The following is a 19,894-nucleotide window of genomic DNA, read 5'->3' as shown; positions in this document are numbered from 1 at the left end:
TCTCACTTTTTTCCTTTGGGGATACATGAAAAACAAGGTGTTTGCGACTCCTCCCCGTGATCTTAATGACTTGGAGGGCCGAATTCAACACGAAGTGGATGTTTTACGCAGGAATCGCGCAGTGATCAGACAAGCAGTTCAGGGCATGCTCTATCGCTGTGAACTTTGTGTTGCAAGAGGCGGAGGGCATGTTGAAAGTGTGGGTGCATAAAATACAAGATAAGAAGATCTCTGAATAAAGCCAAATAATTCCTGAGAAAATCGTGTTCGTTTTGATCTTTTTAAGTTTGTAAACGTACAATTTGAACGTATTCATTCAACTTGCACAAACTTGGAAATTTTCGATTTGAACTCGTCATTTTCTATTACAATTTACTCGGTCATGCGAGACCGTAATAACGCAAGAATGGTATCAATGGAAATCTGAGGATATCCTCTTCAATAGTAGACCACATGTAGCTTCTGAAACTAAATAGCCTTGGAATATTAACCCCTTGACTTTAGATTACCTTTTGTTGATACGCACTGTATAATGCAGTGCATTCTCGGAGTTGAAGCATAGAATTGCGATGATATAATATGTTGCCATCTGCTTAAGACAGTACAATCAACAAGTCCAATTAATTTAATATAATCGTGCAAAAAACGGAGAGTTAAAAGAATCTCTCGTCCGCGAGAAAAAATAGTAACAGCTCCACAAACGAGAGATTTAGATTGGTGAAAGCCGCGATTTAAAGCACATGCGACGGTTATCACTTGTTTGGGCCAGTGCTTTACCAGGCGATTACAAGTTTGCCTGCAATGAAACACGAGATCTTAATGTCGCACAGATCAAGATAAAAAATTGAGACCGCTGCCTCGAAAATGAGGCCCAGTGTAAAATCATTTGTCTTAATGAACTATTTCACGCAGAAGCAGTGAGATAAGTCCAACCTTGGAAGAGTCAAGGCTAATCAAATTACAAAAGCCCCCTATATTCAAAACTGAGTGTTACCTCACCAATAGCTTGTTTTAAAAGTTTTCGTCTCTAATCAATGCTTGGTATTACATAATACATATAAATCAACACTGCGTTACAGTCGAATGTGTTAGAATCAGTTATATCATACTGTTTTAGTGTCAACCAATCGAATGAAGTCTCTTAGGAATGATGGCTTTTACAATGAAAAAATTAATAAACTCTATCGAAGCCCCATTGTAAAAGCCATCATTCCTAAGAGACTTCATTCGATTGGTTGACACTAAAACAGTATGATATAACTGATTCTAACACATTCGACTGTAACGCAGTGTTGATTTATATGTATTATGTAATACCAAGCATTGATTAGAGACGAAAACTTTTAAAACAAGCTATTGGTGAGGTAACACTCAGTTTTGAATATAGGGGGCTTTTGTAATTTGATTAGCCTTGACTCTTCCAAGGTTGGACTTATCTCACTGCTTCTGCGTGAAATAGTTCATTAAGACAAATGATTTTACACTGGGCCTCATTTTCGAGGCAGCGGTCTCAATTTTTTATCTTGATCTGTGCGACATTAAGATCTCGTGTTTCATTGCAGGCAAACTTGTAATCGCCTGGTAAAGCACTGGCCCAAACAAGTGATAACCGTCGCATGTGCTTTAAATCGCGGCTTTCACCAATCTAAATCTCTCGTTTGTGGAGCTGTTACTATTTTTTCTCGCGGACGAGAGATTCTTTTAACTCTCCGTTTTTTGCACGATTATATTAAATTAATTGGACTTGTTGATTGTACTGTCTTAAGCAGATGGCAACATATTATATCATCGCAATTCTATGCTTCAACTCCGAGAATGCACTGCATTATACAGTGCGTATCAACAAAAGGTAATCTAAAGTCAAGGGCTTTTACAATGAAAAAATTAATAAACTCTATCGAAGCCACTTCATATCATGCAGTCACGTGACGGGCGTACCTGACGCCTCAATGCCAATGCTTTCGCTTTCATATACCAGGTACGTAGGAGCTGGGCCTGGGAGCGCAGGTCGGAAAGAAAAACGGTCCGGAACTCCGAAGTAAAATTCGCGCAACAAGAGTGCGTTTTTAGACTGAGGAGGCACACAGAAATGCTCAGGTTGTTGCAGTCGCTCACTACTTTGGCAATTATTACTTTTTTTTCCAGTCTACTTCAGCAACCGCGGCCTCATCGTTCGTATCTCACATGCTTATATGCATGCCTTGGTGGACGGTAATCAGAAGTGCCGATGCCATTTTATGACTGAGAGAGCGCGATATGAAACGAAACATTGCTAAATTGTTCAAGCTATCTTTATGCTTCTTGTACGATACAGTGCCAACCATGACAAGCCATTAGGCGAATATGGGTCGTCGTCTTGGCTAGGACTTTAAGATACCACAACATGGGAAGGAATATGTCGGATCGCTGCGAGTAGTGGACGCAAACATTTTTACAACAGTAGTGTTGTGATCTGTGAATTATGTTGGACTGTGTCAATGCATGGAATGTCACTTAAAAACGCATAAACCATCTCGAAATAATTCATTACATACTTCGACACTTTGACACGCATCTTTTTCTAGTGAACATACAGACCTATATCATCGCTTACTGTGACGAACTCGGATATCAGTCCGCTAGAGAAACCCGGCCAGAGAACAACCCATTTACCGCCATTTCCTGGACACAGCACACCCTCGCCGTGCCAGGCTAATCATTCCACATTTTACTATGCTCCAATGATGACCCTGGCCCCAAATGTTTAATCACTATTACAAGAAAATTGTAATACTTTATCCAGCAAAAATATCGCATTTTCTCTCGATAGCAAATTTCGAAATGTTTAGAAATTGAGATTCCATTAAAAAGATCCGTCATATTCGGTCAATTAATACCCTTTTTTGATAATGTTTGTCTGCACTATTTTGTGAAGGGCTACACACTTCGCGGCAAGCGATTTGGATATTGCCAGTTCACTCAGTCTGCACCCAATCAACAAGCAGCCTGAGATTTGAATTTGTTGTGATTTCTTTGGCGTGCAAATTGGACACAGCAGACGGGCTAACCACGTGACATTGAGTCTGGAACATGTATAGGTCCCACCTGCTGATTTACAATCATTAACATTCAATTGTAGAAAGAATAAGGCGGCGCCGTCAGCTTGAATATACATACTCCGGATGCTAATTTTTGAGTTACGCTCCGCCTCTGACAAGTTGTAAACACGTCAGGAAATGGCGATCGCACGCTGACATTTAGCGAAAATTCCCAACTTCCATCGGTGATTATGAAATAATAATACAACGACACGGAGAGATACACAAGTATGTATCTAATAAGAGTCTTAGTTACGTGATACGCGCGAGATATTTGATTGTCTGTGGTTTTGTTGGGTGCAATAAGCGATTTTATTGGTGAATGTTTTCGTGTGCGTGGTCACGACGTATACATAATGGTGTTTTGCATAGCATTCCCGATCGGCTGAAGCCGTTGAGCTGAAACAAATCGATTCACCGCCTACACTTTTACTCCGATTTTGCTGAAAATTGGTGACAAAGAGGCTTAATGTATTCCGCACAAATTCGTAGGAAGCGAATTTCGAAAAAAATGATTAAAATGTTTTTTCTAAGTAAAATTGGCCGTTGTTAGGCATGGTTGCTAGGCATATGCTGCCACAGACATATCCACGGAAAACTGACAATAGGGGTTTGCACTGCGTTAGCGACGACCCAATAATCACCCATGAAAGAGGTGTACGTACCACGGTCTAATTAAATCCGGGACGCACCCGCTGAAAATCACGGGAATCAGTTGTTAATGAGGTCGATCACTTGCTCACGACCACAATGGCCTTCAAAAGCGTTGAAATAAACATTAGCTTGTTTACAGGTATGTCCTTGCTAACCAACCCAACCTCTTCTATCCCAATACCGACTCGTGACCAGAATCCCGGCGAATACATGGTCTAGGCCTGCTATGTATCGCTATGCACTATAGAACGGAACAAGCTCGCGGAGATTTGAAATTGGTTTGTTGGAAGGGGCGATATGCGTTTTAGAAAGCTAACTTCAACTTGCCAAGCTACGATATAGTTTGTCAATGCCTATATTGTCCCTTTTATTGTTTAAATTCAGTACATGTTTATTGACTTTAGGACAACCAATTGGATATGACTTAGTAGCAATGTATTCCTCCAAAGTTTCGGCCTCGAATGTAATTGTTTGATTTGGAATATCATGTGAGGTTCTCTTAAGGGTCAGGAAAAGTAAAGAGAAGAATATTACCGTCAGATCCTATTTGAATCCTTGTGCTCGGGGTAATCAGCATCGTTCCTGTGACAGCAGCTGTATGAGGAGGAAGTCTTAGGTTCTTGGATTCGATCTGGACGGTGGAATTGTAGACACAATAACCGCACAAATATCAGATTCAAAGGTTTGTCTTTCCGTCGGCTGAATCGTCCGCAGAGATCTTATTCGCATACACAGTATCAACATCAAAATGCATTATCAAAATGCTGATGAGGTCGAAACTCGTACATTCAGAAAGTTCTGTTGAATATGAAATACGGTCACGAACTGTCTCTGCGCTCTTGAATGAAACAATATACAAGTTACCTTATCCTCTAATAGCTGAAGTTACCTACATACACACGAATTTTCGTTTCGCGACCCGAAACTTTATTGACCTAACTAGTTCCATAAAGATTTAGTCCAGTGAAACAACGTAGTTACGGCTTGGTCTTATTTCCAATTATTGCGATAGCAAAATATAAAATTGTCATGAGAAATTCGTCAAATACGATGCAACTTGTTTCAACTTTGAAACGAATGTGTCATCCCTGACCTAGTGCGAGACTGAAAATCCCTGTCGATTTGATGAATTTTCAAAACAACACCTCAAAATACTATCATTTGGATTAGAACTTAGATATTATCATGCAATACTTCGGGGCTTCTCATTGCAAGCAATGGGCTAGTGTTTTTTTATGTATTTGGGGCAGGCTTTCATATCATAGCTTTATCATTCGTGACCTAAATAACATGTAAAGCAGTACGCAAGGTATCTGAAGCGAATACTACGGTTGGCTGAACATGGTGACCTGCATTCACAGTAGATGAACGTCAATACCAACTCATCGGTTGATTTGTCGGGGAGCTGCATTGTTAAAACACAAATTATGACCCACAACGTACAGTCAATATATCTCATACATGTCATACCTTGCGCCAAACTTGAATTTCTATACTAAGCTTACATTATGGCCTCGCATACATTTGACAGGCATCAATATCAACTCCCATTCTATATCGAAGAATGTCACAAAGTTGACCTGCCGCTGGGATAAACATGTATACATCTTTCATTTAGGCCATCAGCTGATTTCCTTTGTTATGTATGCAAGCCCTTCCATCAAAATGGAATAGCTAGGAACTCACGTTTAAAACACACCACCAAACACTTTTTTTATTCGCAAATGTGACTTGCTAACTTTTTTATTTGACGCTTTAAAGTCAGGGCAGGCAAGATTGAAGATTGCCTGTAGATGCTCTAACCTCCAATCGCAGCTCATCTTGACTCTCGTGAAATGTATCGACTCCATGTTGTTGTATTTTGTACAGCCTCTACGCATGACAAGATTTTTTTCCCGAACAGTGAGTGTTTTCTGATATTAAGCAATGTAGGGATGGGCCAAGGAACGGTAAGACGCTTTCTCAGGCACACACTCGTACCGGGACAGCTGGTTGCATCCGAACTGACTCAAATTTCGTTATGTTATTTTTATCGCCCATCCAAGTGTCACCGGAAAGGTGATTCTGATGTGGTTGGATTTTTCGCTAGCTCTGCGCTAGCATGTTCTATAGAACAGTAGAAAAGTTCTAAACAAACTCTTATAGATCTACGACGCGGGCATTGCCCGGGACATGACGACATTGTCACAACCTTGGAATCGTCCCAGGTTACAGCCAACGACAACTGATAGGTCTCATAAAAAGGACGAGGTCCACAATAAAATTGAATTAGCAACGCCGTGGTATCTGCTGCATATTCGAATCGAGGCGTTTCAGGGGGGGGGGGGGGACTGGTGCAATTTCCAAAACGGGCATCCATGCATCACTTGTCCAGTCCTTACTTCGAGAGAAGAGCGTCTCGTCCATGTTCATTTAAAGGCTTCGTCCACAGTTACGGTGCCCTCAAGTCTCTGTTGATTACTATAATAGCTATATATATATACACTTTGGCCATTGCGTAAAGGAACATCTTTGACCGAGACTCATTGTCCTGGCAAATCCTAAATTGCGACAACACTGAACAAAGCATGCGCAAGAGATGTATATTTGTAAAAAAAAAATGATTCTCTGACCCGACTAAACTCAATTCCGACGGATTTATTTTTAACATTTCTTATTAATACTAAGTCTTCGCTTTGAGCCACAAATAAAACAAGGTTGGAGTTCAACTATGACCCATCTATTATGCGCTATCAACAACATTATTTATAACATATTGATCAAAAAAGGGTACCTATAATGGCTGCCTCGCAAGAAAAACATCCAAAATGTGCGCTCGTTGGTAAATTTTCTAAAATAAACTGTGTCCATCTGGTATAAACATGGACAAAATGTCATCATATGCACTAAATTTCTAGGTGAATTAACCAGCGGGGAACTCCGTGATTCACGCACAAAATCCATCCATGCATATTTTACAATTTGTTCGCTTCCCATAGGACAAACCAGAAAAAAATTGTACTAATGACATTGTGACAACTCACCTCATTTCCATGACTGAGAACGTTAGGTCCGAAATTAGTGTGTGTTTTTTTTAACTCGCGCTTGCACCTTATAGCGATAACTACTTTAATAACCCAAAGTTTTTGTATCCAACTACGACCCAGGACACCAAAGCCACTACTTTATATATGTTGATCTGGTAAAAACAGTACTTATACCCGAGATTCTAAAACTAAGAAGCGATATTTTCCTTTCCAATCTCACCGCAACTGTCAGCGAGACGCGCCTAGCACAACCGTATTTCAAAATATGGATGTTTGACACTGTGCTTGATTATATTCAAAGGCTTGTTTGAATTTCGAATTTTTCACCGAGGCAATCGCGTGATTGCTGTTATTACCAGCTGTTCAGTGCAAATAACTAAGGACTTGTGAACCAACCGTGCGAGTGCTGATACAATACTTTCCATGTTCAAAGGATTTGACCACACCGTATCTATCGGATTACTTAGAAAAAGAATGCCTGATTTCTAATTTTTATATCTAGGAGGGATACAGACAAAAAGCGCCAGAATAATGCAAACATCTCTGATGACGTGTTGTACATACATGTGTATTGTGTCTGCGCAGCGTTACTTGTAAGACGCATCAAAAAGCCTTGATTTACCAATTTTGTATATGTGCCACTAATGCATTTTGGATTGGGCCCTGTGTCTAGTAGAGGCAGACATTTTTCGTCACTTTCAATTCAATTTAATTTATTCGTGTAAAATACAAGTACAATATTAAAATTAACATAACAAGACATTTACAACCAATATACAACATGATAAAATGTACATGTACTACACAGGTAACCATGTAGGTCGAGACCTATTATATGGCACATGGAGAAGAGCAGGGATCATCGGGATGCAGGCGGCATGCGCACCAACAGGCCGACATTTTGTAGCGGCAGAAAGTGACGAAGGTGCACATCAATATCCAGACGATCCAACTTGTTGACATATAAAACATTAATTGAAGGTTTAAAAGTGTTCTTTTTTAAAATACGTATTTGAGCCGAGAGACTGTTCCAAAGTTTGGGTGTCCGAACCCAGAAAGACGCACCGAACGCTTCCGAGTGGAATCTCGGCTGCCCCAGTCGTAAACCGTCACCCCCTATTAAGAGCCGGGGTTATAAAAACAAGTGCATCAAAATCCAGACGATTATAAAAAGAATTGTGCATAAAAATCAAGTCCTTAATTTCGCGACGGTACGACAGGGGCAGCATAGACAACGCTCGCAAACGTTCAACATAAGGAATGTCTGGGCCTAAAATGTGACGAGTCACTCTCCGCTGAACACGTTCCACGCTTTCTAGATTACGCCATTTTTGAAGACCATTCGAGGCTCAATCCTAAACATTCAATTTTCCATTTCCAAATTATATACCAGCCGCAAAGGTAAGATTGGCTCTGTCACAGCTCGCTTTCACATTCATAGAGGATTGTCTTTATATAAAAACTTTAACCATATTTCAGAATTTTCACCTTTCCTCTTATCTGTGCACAGTCGCTGTGGACAAAATCTCGACTTCGCCCCCCCCCCCCCCTCCCCAATTGGTTCGGTTTCAAATTCCCAGTGGTTTCAGAAATACTGACAGTTTTATATTTCATAGGAAAATGAACTTTAGACTTCGATCATTGTTTGAAGTTGTCCTGTTGACCTGATTCTACTGTGTTTCTACAGCTGCCATTCGGTGCCCAAAGATTGATTTATGCATTAAACTGAGGCTTACTGGAGTCTGTCCAACGCAACGAAACAAGCGAAATGGGGGAGCGACCATTATTTTTGGCCCCTGTAGTTTTTGTTTGGTTTGGTTAGGGTTAGCTACATAATCTTCAACAAAGGAACTAGAAATGCATACCATAAGTTGGGAGCGGGTGCATTTGTCCGTGGGATGAAGATGATGTTTTTCCCAGATGTTCGTTGGTTGTTAACGATGAATCTAAGCATATTCTGTGGTTTAAAATAATTACTGTACGATTACAGTGCGACTCAACACGGTTTGAAAGAATAAAAACGCCAACCGTGCGTGTTTTCCAAACAATGGATTTTCACAACTACTAATACTAGGGTATGGAAATAATTTGTGTATGCTTTCCTGGTTTGGAAATAAATTGATGGTTTGATAAGTAAAAATGCGGGTTTGAATACAAAATAATTGTTTCCAAAAAGTACATTATTGGATGAAAAAAAGTTCTGATATGTTCCTTTATGGCATGAAACAATGAAATGATTTCAAATAAATTCCCACTTGGGGTCTCATAGACCACGGCTTAAAGGATAACTGGGTCGGGATGTGTATCATAAATAAGAAAAAACATAGGGACCATGGCGTTGGTTGGGTTTATTGCACAAAATCCAATAAGTCTTATACTGGTACGTTTTGCTATTCACTGCATTTGGTTGAAGCTCAAGTTCCGAAACATGTCAATATCGGTTTTTCACACATGTCATACACGGTTTACATTTCAGTGTATATAAACATGTGGTCCTCGAAACTTCTTTCACGAGCCCTATGGATCACATACAGGTGCAGTAATTTATCTTTGGACAGCATCGTCATGCAGATCATTCTGATGTTAGTGCGACATCTTTTTGAGGTGGAGTACGGATCAGGCGAGGATGCCGGCGATCAAACTAAGACAATGGCAGTTACGGATACTATATGTAATTGCGTTTCTCTGCATGGCTTTCATAATTTATTTTACATGTGTTTTCAGAAGATTCGGAATTACTCACCGACCACTCAGCAGAGCGGTGGCACATTCCGTCAAGGAACGTAAGACTGACTTTTCCAAACAGATCATGTCATTTCATCCAAGTCTTCGCTCGGAAAATAACAAAGTTTCATCTATCATGCTAAACCAACGGCTGTCTGATTCACAGAAAGAATTGAAACCGATCCACTGGTCGCCGGTGCTGCTTTCGAGCCCAACCATATCAGCCAGCAGCGAGCAGTATCTTCCATCCACGCAAGTCATCCAGGATGCCGTGTCAAGTTTGCACTTCCGGTCACGTGACGAACCAAAACTGCCGACGGCGAAGAATTACGATCAGGAAATTAAAGGTGGATCGATGAAACATTTCAAGAGAAAATTGGAGACGAAAGATCGAGATACATTCATAATCCTTCTCAAGTTATTCCACGATACATGTGTGAAGAGTTACGTGACCTACATGCTGTATGGAGGGACTCTTTTAGGGTCATATAGATACCACGGATTTGTGCCCTGGGACGATGATGTGGATGTGTTTATTCCCTACGCCGAGAGAAGACGGGCCATAAAGGCTTTACAGCGATTAGGATCTAATTACACAGTCTACTACATCAACAAGAGACTGAAGTTCTACAGGACCAACGATTCAATAATACCGAACCGGGAGTTTCGTTTTCCTTATATAGACATCAGTTTCTACAAAGAAGACAAAGAGTTCATTTACGACTTCGATACCACGTGGAAAAAGTACGTCTTCAAAAAAGACATGGTATTCCCTTTGACAAAAAGACCATTTGAAGGGCATTGGTTTTATGCTCCAAGAAAGACAGATGCGATACTTGGCTTGTATGATCTTACCAAATGCGCCAGCAACTGGTATAATCATAAACAGGAACATCCTGAACGGCATATTCACACCCTGTCCTGTGATGAACTCCGGCCGTACTTCGCCATGGTAAACCGTACAACATTGGCAGATAGTAACAAGGTGAACGAATCATTAACGCTGAAATCAAGGGTTTTGTATACTGTAGTGTACGACTTGAAACAAAACTAAGAAATCAAGGTTTTTGTATACTGTAGTATATATACGACTTGGAACAAGGCTAACAGAATCTTTGATGCAAGTCAATTTTATGTTCTTGCCTATTGAATGGGATAGTAATCCACCCCGTTATAGGCTTCCATACACAAAGTTATAATACAGTGTATGAACAAGATGACGCAGGTGCAAGGACAATACGAATACATGAACAGTTATTGGGCGGCTGATGAATGAAGGTATACACTTAAAAAGGCCTGCTTTCTTGTATGAAGTTCTGGGACAGATTGAGGATAACATAAATAACCGATCAGCCTTATACATGTAGAAATTGCTCTCGGACAGACTATCGTAATACCGAGAATCATGGCTAATGTGTCGTACTGTTTCCTTATGGGTTCAGTACACTTCGGACAGTCAAGGAAGTAATTACTGTACGACTCGTTGGGCAGACACTTCTGTCAACGACTCCTCTATATAGCAGATTTGTGATTGCTCCAGGTACGATAGACACCTTCGTCTCCGAGTTTCATCAGAGGTTTTAGTTGAATCGGCCTCTCCGTCTTCTTCGTCTATGTTTTCCTAGTCATCCTCCTCGTCATCCTCGTCGTTTTCGTTTTCGGTTTCTACATCGTCGTCGTCTTCTACTTCATCTTCGCCGTCCTCATTATTTTCTTGTTCAACTTCAGCCTCATCAGACTCTGTCTCGGGTGTTTGAGTTGTGGTAGTATCAAAACTAGGATTACCACTGGGGTCGTAGGTTCCTGTGTATGTTGGAGTGGTAAACGCGGGAGTGGTAAACGCGGGAGTGTTGAATAGAGAGAGAGCCAACTGAACCAACTCATCCGGCGTTTGAATCTATAAAGAGAGTTAAAACAGGTCAGATAGCATCGCCTCTCTGTGATTATATTCATATCAGTAGAGGATAGTATTCAAGGATATGGTTATATGGATCCAAAATTAACATGTAGCTCCTTTTAGTAAGGGATTCTAAACAGTCACCTGGATCAGAGTCTTTCAAATAATTTATTTGCCTGGGTTTAGAATGAACTGCACTTTACAGTGTAAATGCACTATGCACCAACGAAGCCTCGTTTTGAATTCAGCGGTTATGGTTAGGCAACCATGACCGCTTGGGTTGGTGCAAAATATGGAAGCAGTCAAAAAGCACTTATTCGTTTCTTAGAATAGAAATTCTACGTCGAGGTTTTGGTCTAAATTTCAGCTCCACCCTCGAGGTTTTGGTGAGACAACAAATACCTCCAGGGGTTGTCAATTCCTTAAATGCAATGTTACCTACCTCAAGAGAGTCGGATGGATTGAATCTGGCCGGATCAGGTTTACAAGGTGCCTTAAAGATGGAGGGATCGACCTTCTCATTCACATTGCTGACTTCAACTTTGAGGGTCATGGTCATTGTGTCTAAAGCAATCAAGGGGGAAAATAATCTGTATCTAAATCTCATATGACTAATAATAGCGATCCATTAGTAGAATATATGTACATCCGGTAGGGCCTACGGTAATTGCCAAAAGAAATCACGTTGAACGTTTTTCGATTACAGGCCCGCGACTGACCCCGGCTCCAACTCGGCAAATTTAAGGGGGGGGGGGCAGTGGTCGTACCATTATTCCAAAAGGACCCCCCTTTCTATGGGATTGCCATCTAAATGTTTACCCCCTTTCTCGGGGACTTCTTTGTAAGAAATCACCATTCAAATCCATTTATTTCATGTCATTTTCGTTATTTATGAGTTTTTATACTGAAGGTAAAAGAAGTAGAGTGGTCACAAAAAAGTCACGTGGAAAAAAGCTATACGGCAGCAGCAACAACCCAATTTGAACACTTGGAGAAGCAATATGTATCTTACAGAAGAGGCCTGCCGGGCTTCCTTTATTGATCGTTATTTCAATATCGCCCGACTGGGGGATGCACACGTCCTTCTGCATGGTGACTGGCCCATACATCAACCCGGGGACAAACAGAAAATACCCAGCCTCTCCTTGAATCTCGATGAAAATGTTTGTATTGTCTGAAAAAAAGTTTACTATTTGTTATCATTTTAACGTGTTACTTGTTCATCTACATGTTTTAATGATAAAATTGGTTTATTTGATGCATTGAAGTTGGTCGCCGAAATCATCGTGGGACTTTGTTGACAGGTCAAGATATTTAAAACTAACCCTTCGTACAGTAAGAAAGTTTATTATAATCGGATATCGGCGTATCGTCTTCAGAGGACAGTCGTCGAGTTATGAAATGGCCAATATTGACGTAATATTGGCACAGACAGCCAATTGCTTCACATCATGCACCTTACCTAAGACGCATTTCCACGGCGTTCCAACACTTCCCTTGGTACGCGTACCAAATCAGTTTTTCCTCGTCTTAGCACCGTTCTGCGAACCCCTTGTTTCCTCGACGATAGCAGAGCCGAGTTTCTGAGAAAAAACGTTGTAGATAGGCGGGAGGGGCCGTTCACTTTAACACGTTGGCCCCAGATGAAGTAGCGTTGAGCACGCGCGCCGGTCATGAACTGGATGAATAATTACCTTCCCCAAGTTGAAAACAAACTTTTGGCCTTACTTCGGAAACTCCTCAATTTGTACGGCGAACAATTGGTTCTTGAAATCAAATGCAAGGCTGAAAGTATAACAATAGGCGGCTGTTGCATCTCGCGTGATCAGCTATGCGTGAGGCGCCTTGCGATCCCTGAAGTTATTCCATTCATACTCAATGGTAAGCTAAAGGGTTACAGTTATATCCCGGTACAATTCTATTCCCGGTACATTATAGCATATATGTAAGTTAATTAGGGTGTAGGCCTACAATCACCTGTTTTCTGCACTGGAGGGGATGCAATTGTAAGGGGGCTATCATTGTACCACTTTACCTTACATTTTCTAGTTTTAAAACTCCGATGACAAAGTCCAACCTCGACATCCGAGAACTTCTAATTAACCATTCAAAATGTCCTGCCTTACCATAACCGCTGCATTCAAAATGAGGATTCGTATAGGCGCATAATGCATTTAATCCCTAAACTGCGGTTCATTCAAAATCTAGATGTTTTAGAATTAATAACCTTGATGAGCACAAAAAAAATCAACAATGGAAAATCGACTCATGCAGTACATATATCACCGTCCTGAACTCTTAAACGCCTTTCTAATTGTAAGTCAAATTGGTTTCCATCTTCCAATCGAACGATGCCTGGTCGGGAAAGCAGCAGGGAGTTACGAGAGCGACCACTGAGCCAAAGATGCAAACGAGGCCTAGGACACGTGACATGGCTCTGGAAGTGAAACTGAAAAGCAAATTAGCATATTTACCAAATTCGTAGGAAAATAATCGCTGAACTCTGGTGTTGTATAGACCTGCATTTCTATTTTCCTGGACCACAAAATTTTACTAACGGCGTACCTCGTTAACTTACCTTAAATCAACTATAACTGCCGTATCTCTTTGACAAAACAACGAATAAACCTGGCGAGAACGGATGCGAGACTGATCGCTTCGGTCCGGTCCTTGGATTCTTAGGCTAATTTTAAAACTAGAACAACATTCCAAATCACAATGATTTGTCAATTTGAGGCGACTTTGTCAATTACAGAGCATTTATATCCAAATGCCGATGCAATCAGAGTAGTCATTATTTCCAAATTGTTACTTGAAGCAACTTCCATGATGTGTGGTGTCTGGGCATTTTTAACTGTTTTTATGTCGTTTTCATCCAGAATACATGTAAGTATATGAGTGACTATTTGGTAAGCCCGGCTCACCAAACAACGGCTTTTTTGCCCAAAGATGGAGAGACAAACTCACTCATACCACGGATGTAGTAGGAACACCCACGGTTGGCCTTTCAACTAACCAAGTAGACTCCGGACGTATTGGACCGGCCTCGTTCTGCCCCCCCCCCCCCAAAAAAAATTAGGATGATGCAATGGACTGCACCTGGAGTCTAACCCTGGATAGCGGCCCGAGATATCGCGCCTCAATAGGTATCAGAGCAATTGATACCTCATGAAGTCTCACGCCTTTCGCCCGCATGTTCATCAGGCCGTATCTCGCTAACTGATCAGCGACGGACTTATGAACAGGAAATGAGAAGGTTCATTTTCACCGCCCGTGAAAATGTAAGAAGTAGGCCGACACGTTGTGGTGCGAAATCCACTGCGTTATTTTGTTTGAGGACTTAAGCACTAGTTAGTTTTTCCAACATAATTGAAAAACTTACCAGGACAGGCCAGCTCGGCAAGTGGGGAGGCCAGCCTGATTCTCCCGAAGCTGGTAAACTGATTCTCTAGGGTGCTCAAGGAACAGGAAGAAGGAGCAGGCATCTTTCTCACTGCCCACAAAAACAGACATTATAGGAATATTTGCATGGCAGGAAAAGAAGACTTAAACAAATATAGTTTTTACATCAATGTTTTTATTTTTTACAAAAATGTCTATGCTACGTCTCAAGACTTAACACATAGAAATAAACAAGTTCTTCATGGCTAATATACTCTAGTTTCCCTAATCTAAGACCATTTCTGAATACTCAATTCAAGCAAGACTTATACACAATATGGTCGTTTGGGTCATTCAATAACATGCTAATTTGGGTAGACAATGAGGCAGCGACACCAAATTGTTCAATTTCACACTGATGAAGAGACTGATAGACAGCTACTAAAAAATGCCAAGTTTCAACAAATTTGTTTGCATAAAATTGGACTACGGCAATGTTTATCTCTCTTTTCTCCGAGCCAATATAATGCAATGAACACAAACGGCTTAGGCCTTTTATATAACTATTATCATATGATGCGCCGACATACTAAGCACTTTATATAACGACAATATTGATTATATACGACAAAGAAAAAGGGTTTCATAAATCAGAAGCAGGCTGCTGATATCTAGCTTTGTGAGAGACTGGCATCCTCTGGAATCGTTCTCTACATTATCAAGTAGGAAGGCAGCAGTAGAAGAAATATTCAACAGGACTTTAAAGGATAAATTGTGTTAGTATTTCACTGCTACGGAGACGGACAAGTGGATTGATGTATTAGATGACTTGGTATAAAGTGGCTACAACAACTCATTTCACTCATCATAGGTGTGAAACCAGTAGATGCCCGAAAGATGGAAAACGAAGGAGCAGTCTGATACCGTATTTATGCGTATTTAAGCGCATGCGCAAATAAACGAAAACTGCTTGTTTTCACACGTGTTTTACCTGGTCAAATTTGCCGCTCTTAAGCGCATGCGCCTATACATTTCGTGGGGTCAATTCTATACTATACTGGTTCTTATGCTGTGTGGTGTGCATGTGACTGCGCAGCGTCCCAGAAGAGTGGGATTCTTGTATGGCCGATGCAACTGTGCTTATCTCGCACACTGTGCGGTCCCCGCCAGGTTGTGGGATTATTATTGGATTATTACACATACATATGTTCGTTTTTGATTATAATTCTAAAATACCTTGGTACCGTAAAGTCAACTTTTAAATGGAAAATGCATAAGCCTCGTTCTGAGAGCGGAGTGTTTTGGACACGCAACCAAGATGCTCTACCAAAGTTCCCTCGGGTTGCACTAAAATGTGGAACCATGCACACGTCACGTCAATGGAATTTCAGCTCACTTCAGAAGTTTGAGGCTCTCAAAACACTGCTTCAAACACAAATCAGTCAAGGAAGCATCAACCACCCTAAGTTTTTTAATGAGCACTACACATATTTGCCGAGAAAAACGCTCCAAATAGCCCATTTGCGCGGATTTTAGCATCACTTGAGCGAGCCGATGCGGACTTCCTATGCGCGCTGTACAAAATGTACATGTCTCATATTCTGTAACGTTGCCGTAACATAATGTAAACAATGGCGCTACCGGCGCTCCGGCCGGGCCGGCGATGGATGGAATTTGCCAAATTCGCACATATTCAAGTTATTTTCGTGGCCTATCTTTTTAAGTTTGAGTTATTTTAGAATAGAAATTGAACCCGAGGCGGAGGACCTTGGTTGAGTTACCAAGACACTCGAGGGTGGAGCTAAAATTTCGTCCAAACCCTCGCCTGTCGGCTCGGGTTTGGACTGTATTTTAGCTCCACCCTCGAGTGTCTTGGTAACTCAACCAAGGTCCTCCGCCTCGGGTTCAATTCCTTAAACAGTAGATATTAGATTAGATATAACCAACATTCGTGTACTTGGAACAATAAACAACACAGGTTTTGTAAGTTATCTTCGCTTTATTTTTTCTCATTGTTAAGCACATGCGCTAATATTCGGGAGATCAGCGCACCCTGAAAATAAGTGCAGTGCGCCTAAATACGCATAAATACGGCACAATCTTCATGGACTTCAATTCTTTGCTGTGACAGGTCAAAAATGTCTATCTATATTTTGTTTGTTCAAGGCTTGGGTGATGTTGCACCCGCCGGCGATGCTGCCGACATGTTCTCTCCAAACATTGGTTTCTGTGGCGTCGACTGGTCCATTGGTATGGAGCCTCCAGCTGAAATGATTAAGGATGATAGTGAGCTGACAGTAAAACAAGCATGGCCGTAGCTGGGGGGGGGGGGGATGCCCTGTAGTCGGTGGACACAAAACAATGAAATTGACAAACTAAGATAGAAATTCGGACCCTTACCTCCGGGGCCAGGTTGTGGCGTTGGTGGAGCCGATATCTTGTCTCCCGCAGGACCAGGTGATGGTGCGGGGCCGGGCGTCTGCACTGCTGTGGCCAAGTTCGGGTTCTGACTGGCGGCTGATGGACCACAGGGCTGAATACCAGCAGGGAATGAAGTGCCTGGAGCGTATAATGATCATCATTTAAAAGTTTGCAGGGAATGGTAAATGCACGTATCTATCAAGTAGCATTTTAAAAATGTTTAGGAGTAGGCCTGTTTCTTGTGTAACAAAATTAGTCTTTCACCTCTTCGTTCCGTCTAGGACAACTCCTGGGTCCGTATTTTACATGCACCCGCTGTGCAGCAAGTACCTGTTTTCCAGGTCGGGATTTTATATACAACCAAACCATTTTTACTGGAGCAAATTTTCGTGTTTGAAGTCTTTTTTCATCAAAGCTGCGCCAAGATAGACTGTCAAACTTTAGGGATACAATTGTCCTTTTGAGAATCTATTGATTGAGAGCCTCCTGGTAAGTTGTTAAGTTGGTGAACGCTTGTATTTCACTATTTTTATGTTGCGATTTGCGACTTTCTGAAAGCTGTCCCCCATGTTTGATGACGTCAGACCTCCACATTGTTTTGGATTGTGAGTGACGAACTTTCCAGTGGTAACTTTGCAAAGTGTTTTAAATCAGGTAAATGTTGGTGTAAAAGTTATTTCAAAGACATGGTTTATTTCATAAAGATCTGTAGCATCTTTTGGTGTCATTTTCAAAGCTGTGACTTTTGGGAATCTCTTGTACTTTGGGCCTAAAGTTGGCACGGGTTTGTTTTGTTATCATTTCGAGGGTCTGTAGCCCGTGGGTGACCCCCGTGGATTCGGTATAAAACCCTAATCAGCTGGGCGTGAGAGCAGATCGGGTGCTAGCATATCTAGCATCAGGAGGTTCTAGCCCTCTGGAGTTGACATTTACCCCAGTCACATACTCCTAGCTTGCAGTTGCACAACATTGCAGAACAAGCCACATGTTACATATATGTTGGTCTTGCATTGAGATTGTTGTGTGAGTCAAGTTTCAAATACAGCTTTGAAGGTGGTCACACTGATACTGATAGAATTTAGCCAGGTAAGCGCCCTAAAGATATAGCTTTCTATTATATTTGCAATTTGAATTGTTGACTTTTGTTCAGCAAAAGGGGCAGAGTAATATACTGACTTTTATACAATTTATGGGAAAGTGTAACAGTCATAAAATGCCTGAATATTCAGCACCTAGTGTGCATGTTTATGCTGATGATCTAGTCATAACAGGCACTTTTATTGAACTGGAAAACCTGGTTGCTTTCCTCCATGAACTTTTAGATTTGTTGACCCGTTTGATAAATGGTGAAGATGTGGATATGAGCCTATATCCAGCCATCAACCACCTAGTTTAATCTGATTGAAACCTTTATGTACCCGTTGTAAAATCATGGACATTCGCGTTTTGAGAGTTATAATAAAACTATTTAGTTAGATGAAGTAGTTGTGCCCTTTTCTGATAGCTTAGTAGTAGTTTTCATCCGGACTCATATCAGTGACCAAAAGCAGGTCACATTGCCCAAGTCTCACCCAGTCTCTCATATTGGAATGAGAGAAGACATAGAGGACATGTCCCTGAAGTCAGGTTACTAGATCAAATCAGGAGGACCAGAGTCCTTGGATTTCCCCAGGTTGTGACAACTACTGCCCCATAAAAAGCCTTGACTTGGTTGTGACTTTGTCTCCAGGACATTATCACTGACGCTTTACCGCTCGGACAGGTTTCGCGTTACACTTGGGTGGTGATGATTAATAACCACTTTTTTAGGCCTATCATAACTATCAGAATTATCATAACTATAAGTATCATAACTATCATTACCTTGGTCTGGTAGTTTGTTCTCCGACTGTAGCTGTTGGGCTGCAATCTGCCTTGCCTTGTATTCTGCTGCTCTCAGCTGCTCCATATGGAATTGTTGCCTCTGCTGTAGGAGCTGTTGGCGCTGATATTCGAGCTGAAAATAAAACGTTGAATTGAAAATAAGAACCTGAAGCTAGTAGCACACAGGGGTATAGGCATGAAATGAACAATAGCTCAAATTCCACCTGGAATCTAAGTTCATCAAGTACATGTAGAGCTGACCAGTGTGGAAGTCTCATCGTATTGGGGCCGAACCTACCCCGATGCGGGGCACGTTCGCCTTCTTCGACGAACAATTTTTAACGTTCAATTAGTTGGACGAATCAAGGTACGACGATCTAAAAGTGTGTTCTGTTTTTAGCAAAGACCCATTGGTATCACACAGAGGCCATTTGGTTTCATTCATTTCAATATTGTGTGAAATATGACCATTATTCTGAAAAGTAGGCGAACTAGCCCCGGTCGCCCCCTACACCCAAAATTTCAATGGCCGGCAGAGCTGTCGGCGTGGCTCAATGGTAGAGCGTTCTTCCTTCGTTCAGCAGATAGGTGGATCGAATCTCGACTCTCCAAGAGTTACCTATTCTTTTTATTTCCGAACTCTGAAATATTTTCTAAGAAAATGTGTATCTCGGCCCGGAGACAAGCTCAAATTTGACACGGGTCGATAAGCAAAATATGACTTCATGTCGCGGGTGGCGATTCGTTACATCATCGATCGAGGGATGTCGCGACGTCACCAGTTTGGTGGTCCAACCAAACTCGCACAGTGCCAAAATTTAAAATTGTAAGGAACGAAATCAAACTCGCCC

General features: G+C 41.4%; 2 protein-coding genes across 2 annotated transcripts; one reads left to right on the top strand and one right to left on the bottom strand.

Moving 5' to 3' along the window:
• The first annotated feature begins 9,617 nt into the window (after positions 1-9,617).
• Positions 9,618-10,535, top strand: LOC135501651 (uncharacterized). The gene has a single exon (XM_064793886.1). It carries the CDS (start codon positions 9,618-9,620, stop codon positions 10,533-10,535), a length of 918 nt encoding a protein of 305 aa, XP_064649956.1.
• A 60-nt stretch (positions 10,536-10,595) lies between these two features.
• Positions 10,596-12,979, bottom strand: LOC135501603 (putative uncharacterized transmembrane protein DDB_G0290641). The gene is made up of 4 exons (XM_064793793.1): positions 12,841-12,979; positions 12,391-12,552; positions 11,821-11,942; positions 10,596-11,378 (listed from the first exon to the last, which is right to left on the bottom strand). Exons 2-4 carry the CDS (start codon positions 12,485-12,487, stop codon positions 11,103-11,105), a joined length of 495 nt encoding a protein of 164 aa, XP_064649863.1. The 5' UTR covers positions 12,488-12,552; positions 12,841-12,979; the 3' UTR covers positions 10,596-11,102.
• Positions 12,980-19,894: the final 6,915 nt, after the last annotated feature.

Source organism: Lineus longissimus, chromosome 17, assembly GCF_910592395.1.
Source record: "Lineus longissimus chromosome 17, tnLinLong1.2, whole genome shotgun sequence".
Classification (NCBI taxonomy): Eukaryota; Metazoa; Nemertea; class Pilidiophora; order Heteronemertea; family Lineidae; genus Lineus; species Lineus longissimus.
The sequence above is the reverse complement of the archived record's forward strand: the minus strand, read 5'-3'. Positions and strand labels throughout refer to the sequence as shown.

Excerpts from the sequence above, each read along its gene's own strand:
- LOC135501651 (XM_064793886.1), top strand. The coding sequence starts at position 9,618 with ATGCTAAACCAACGGCTGTCTGATTCACAGAAAGAATTGAAACCGATC.
- LOC135501603 (XM_064793793.1), bottom strand. The coding sequence starts at position 12,487 with ATGTATGGGCCAGTCACCATGCAGAAGGACGTGTGCATCCCCCAGTCG. Across the intron at positions 11,943-12,390 it reads AAGCCCGGCAGGCCTCTTCT|ACACAATGACCATGACCCTC; the intron begins GTAAGATACATA and ends TGATTGCTTTAG. Across the intron at positions 11,379-11,820 it reads ATCCATCCGACTCTCTTGAG|ATTCAAACGCCGGATGAGTT; the intron begins GTAGGTAACATT and ends CTCTCTTTATAG.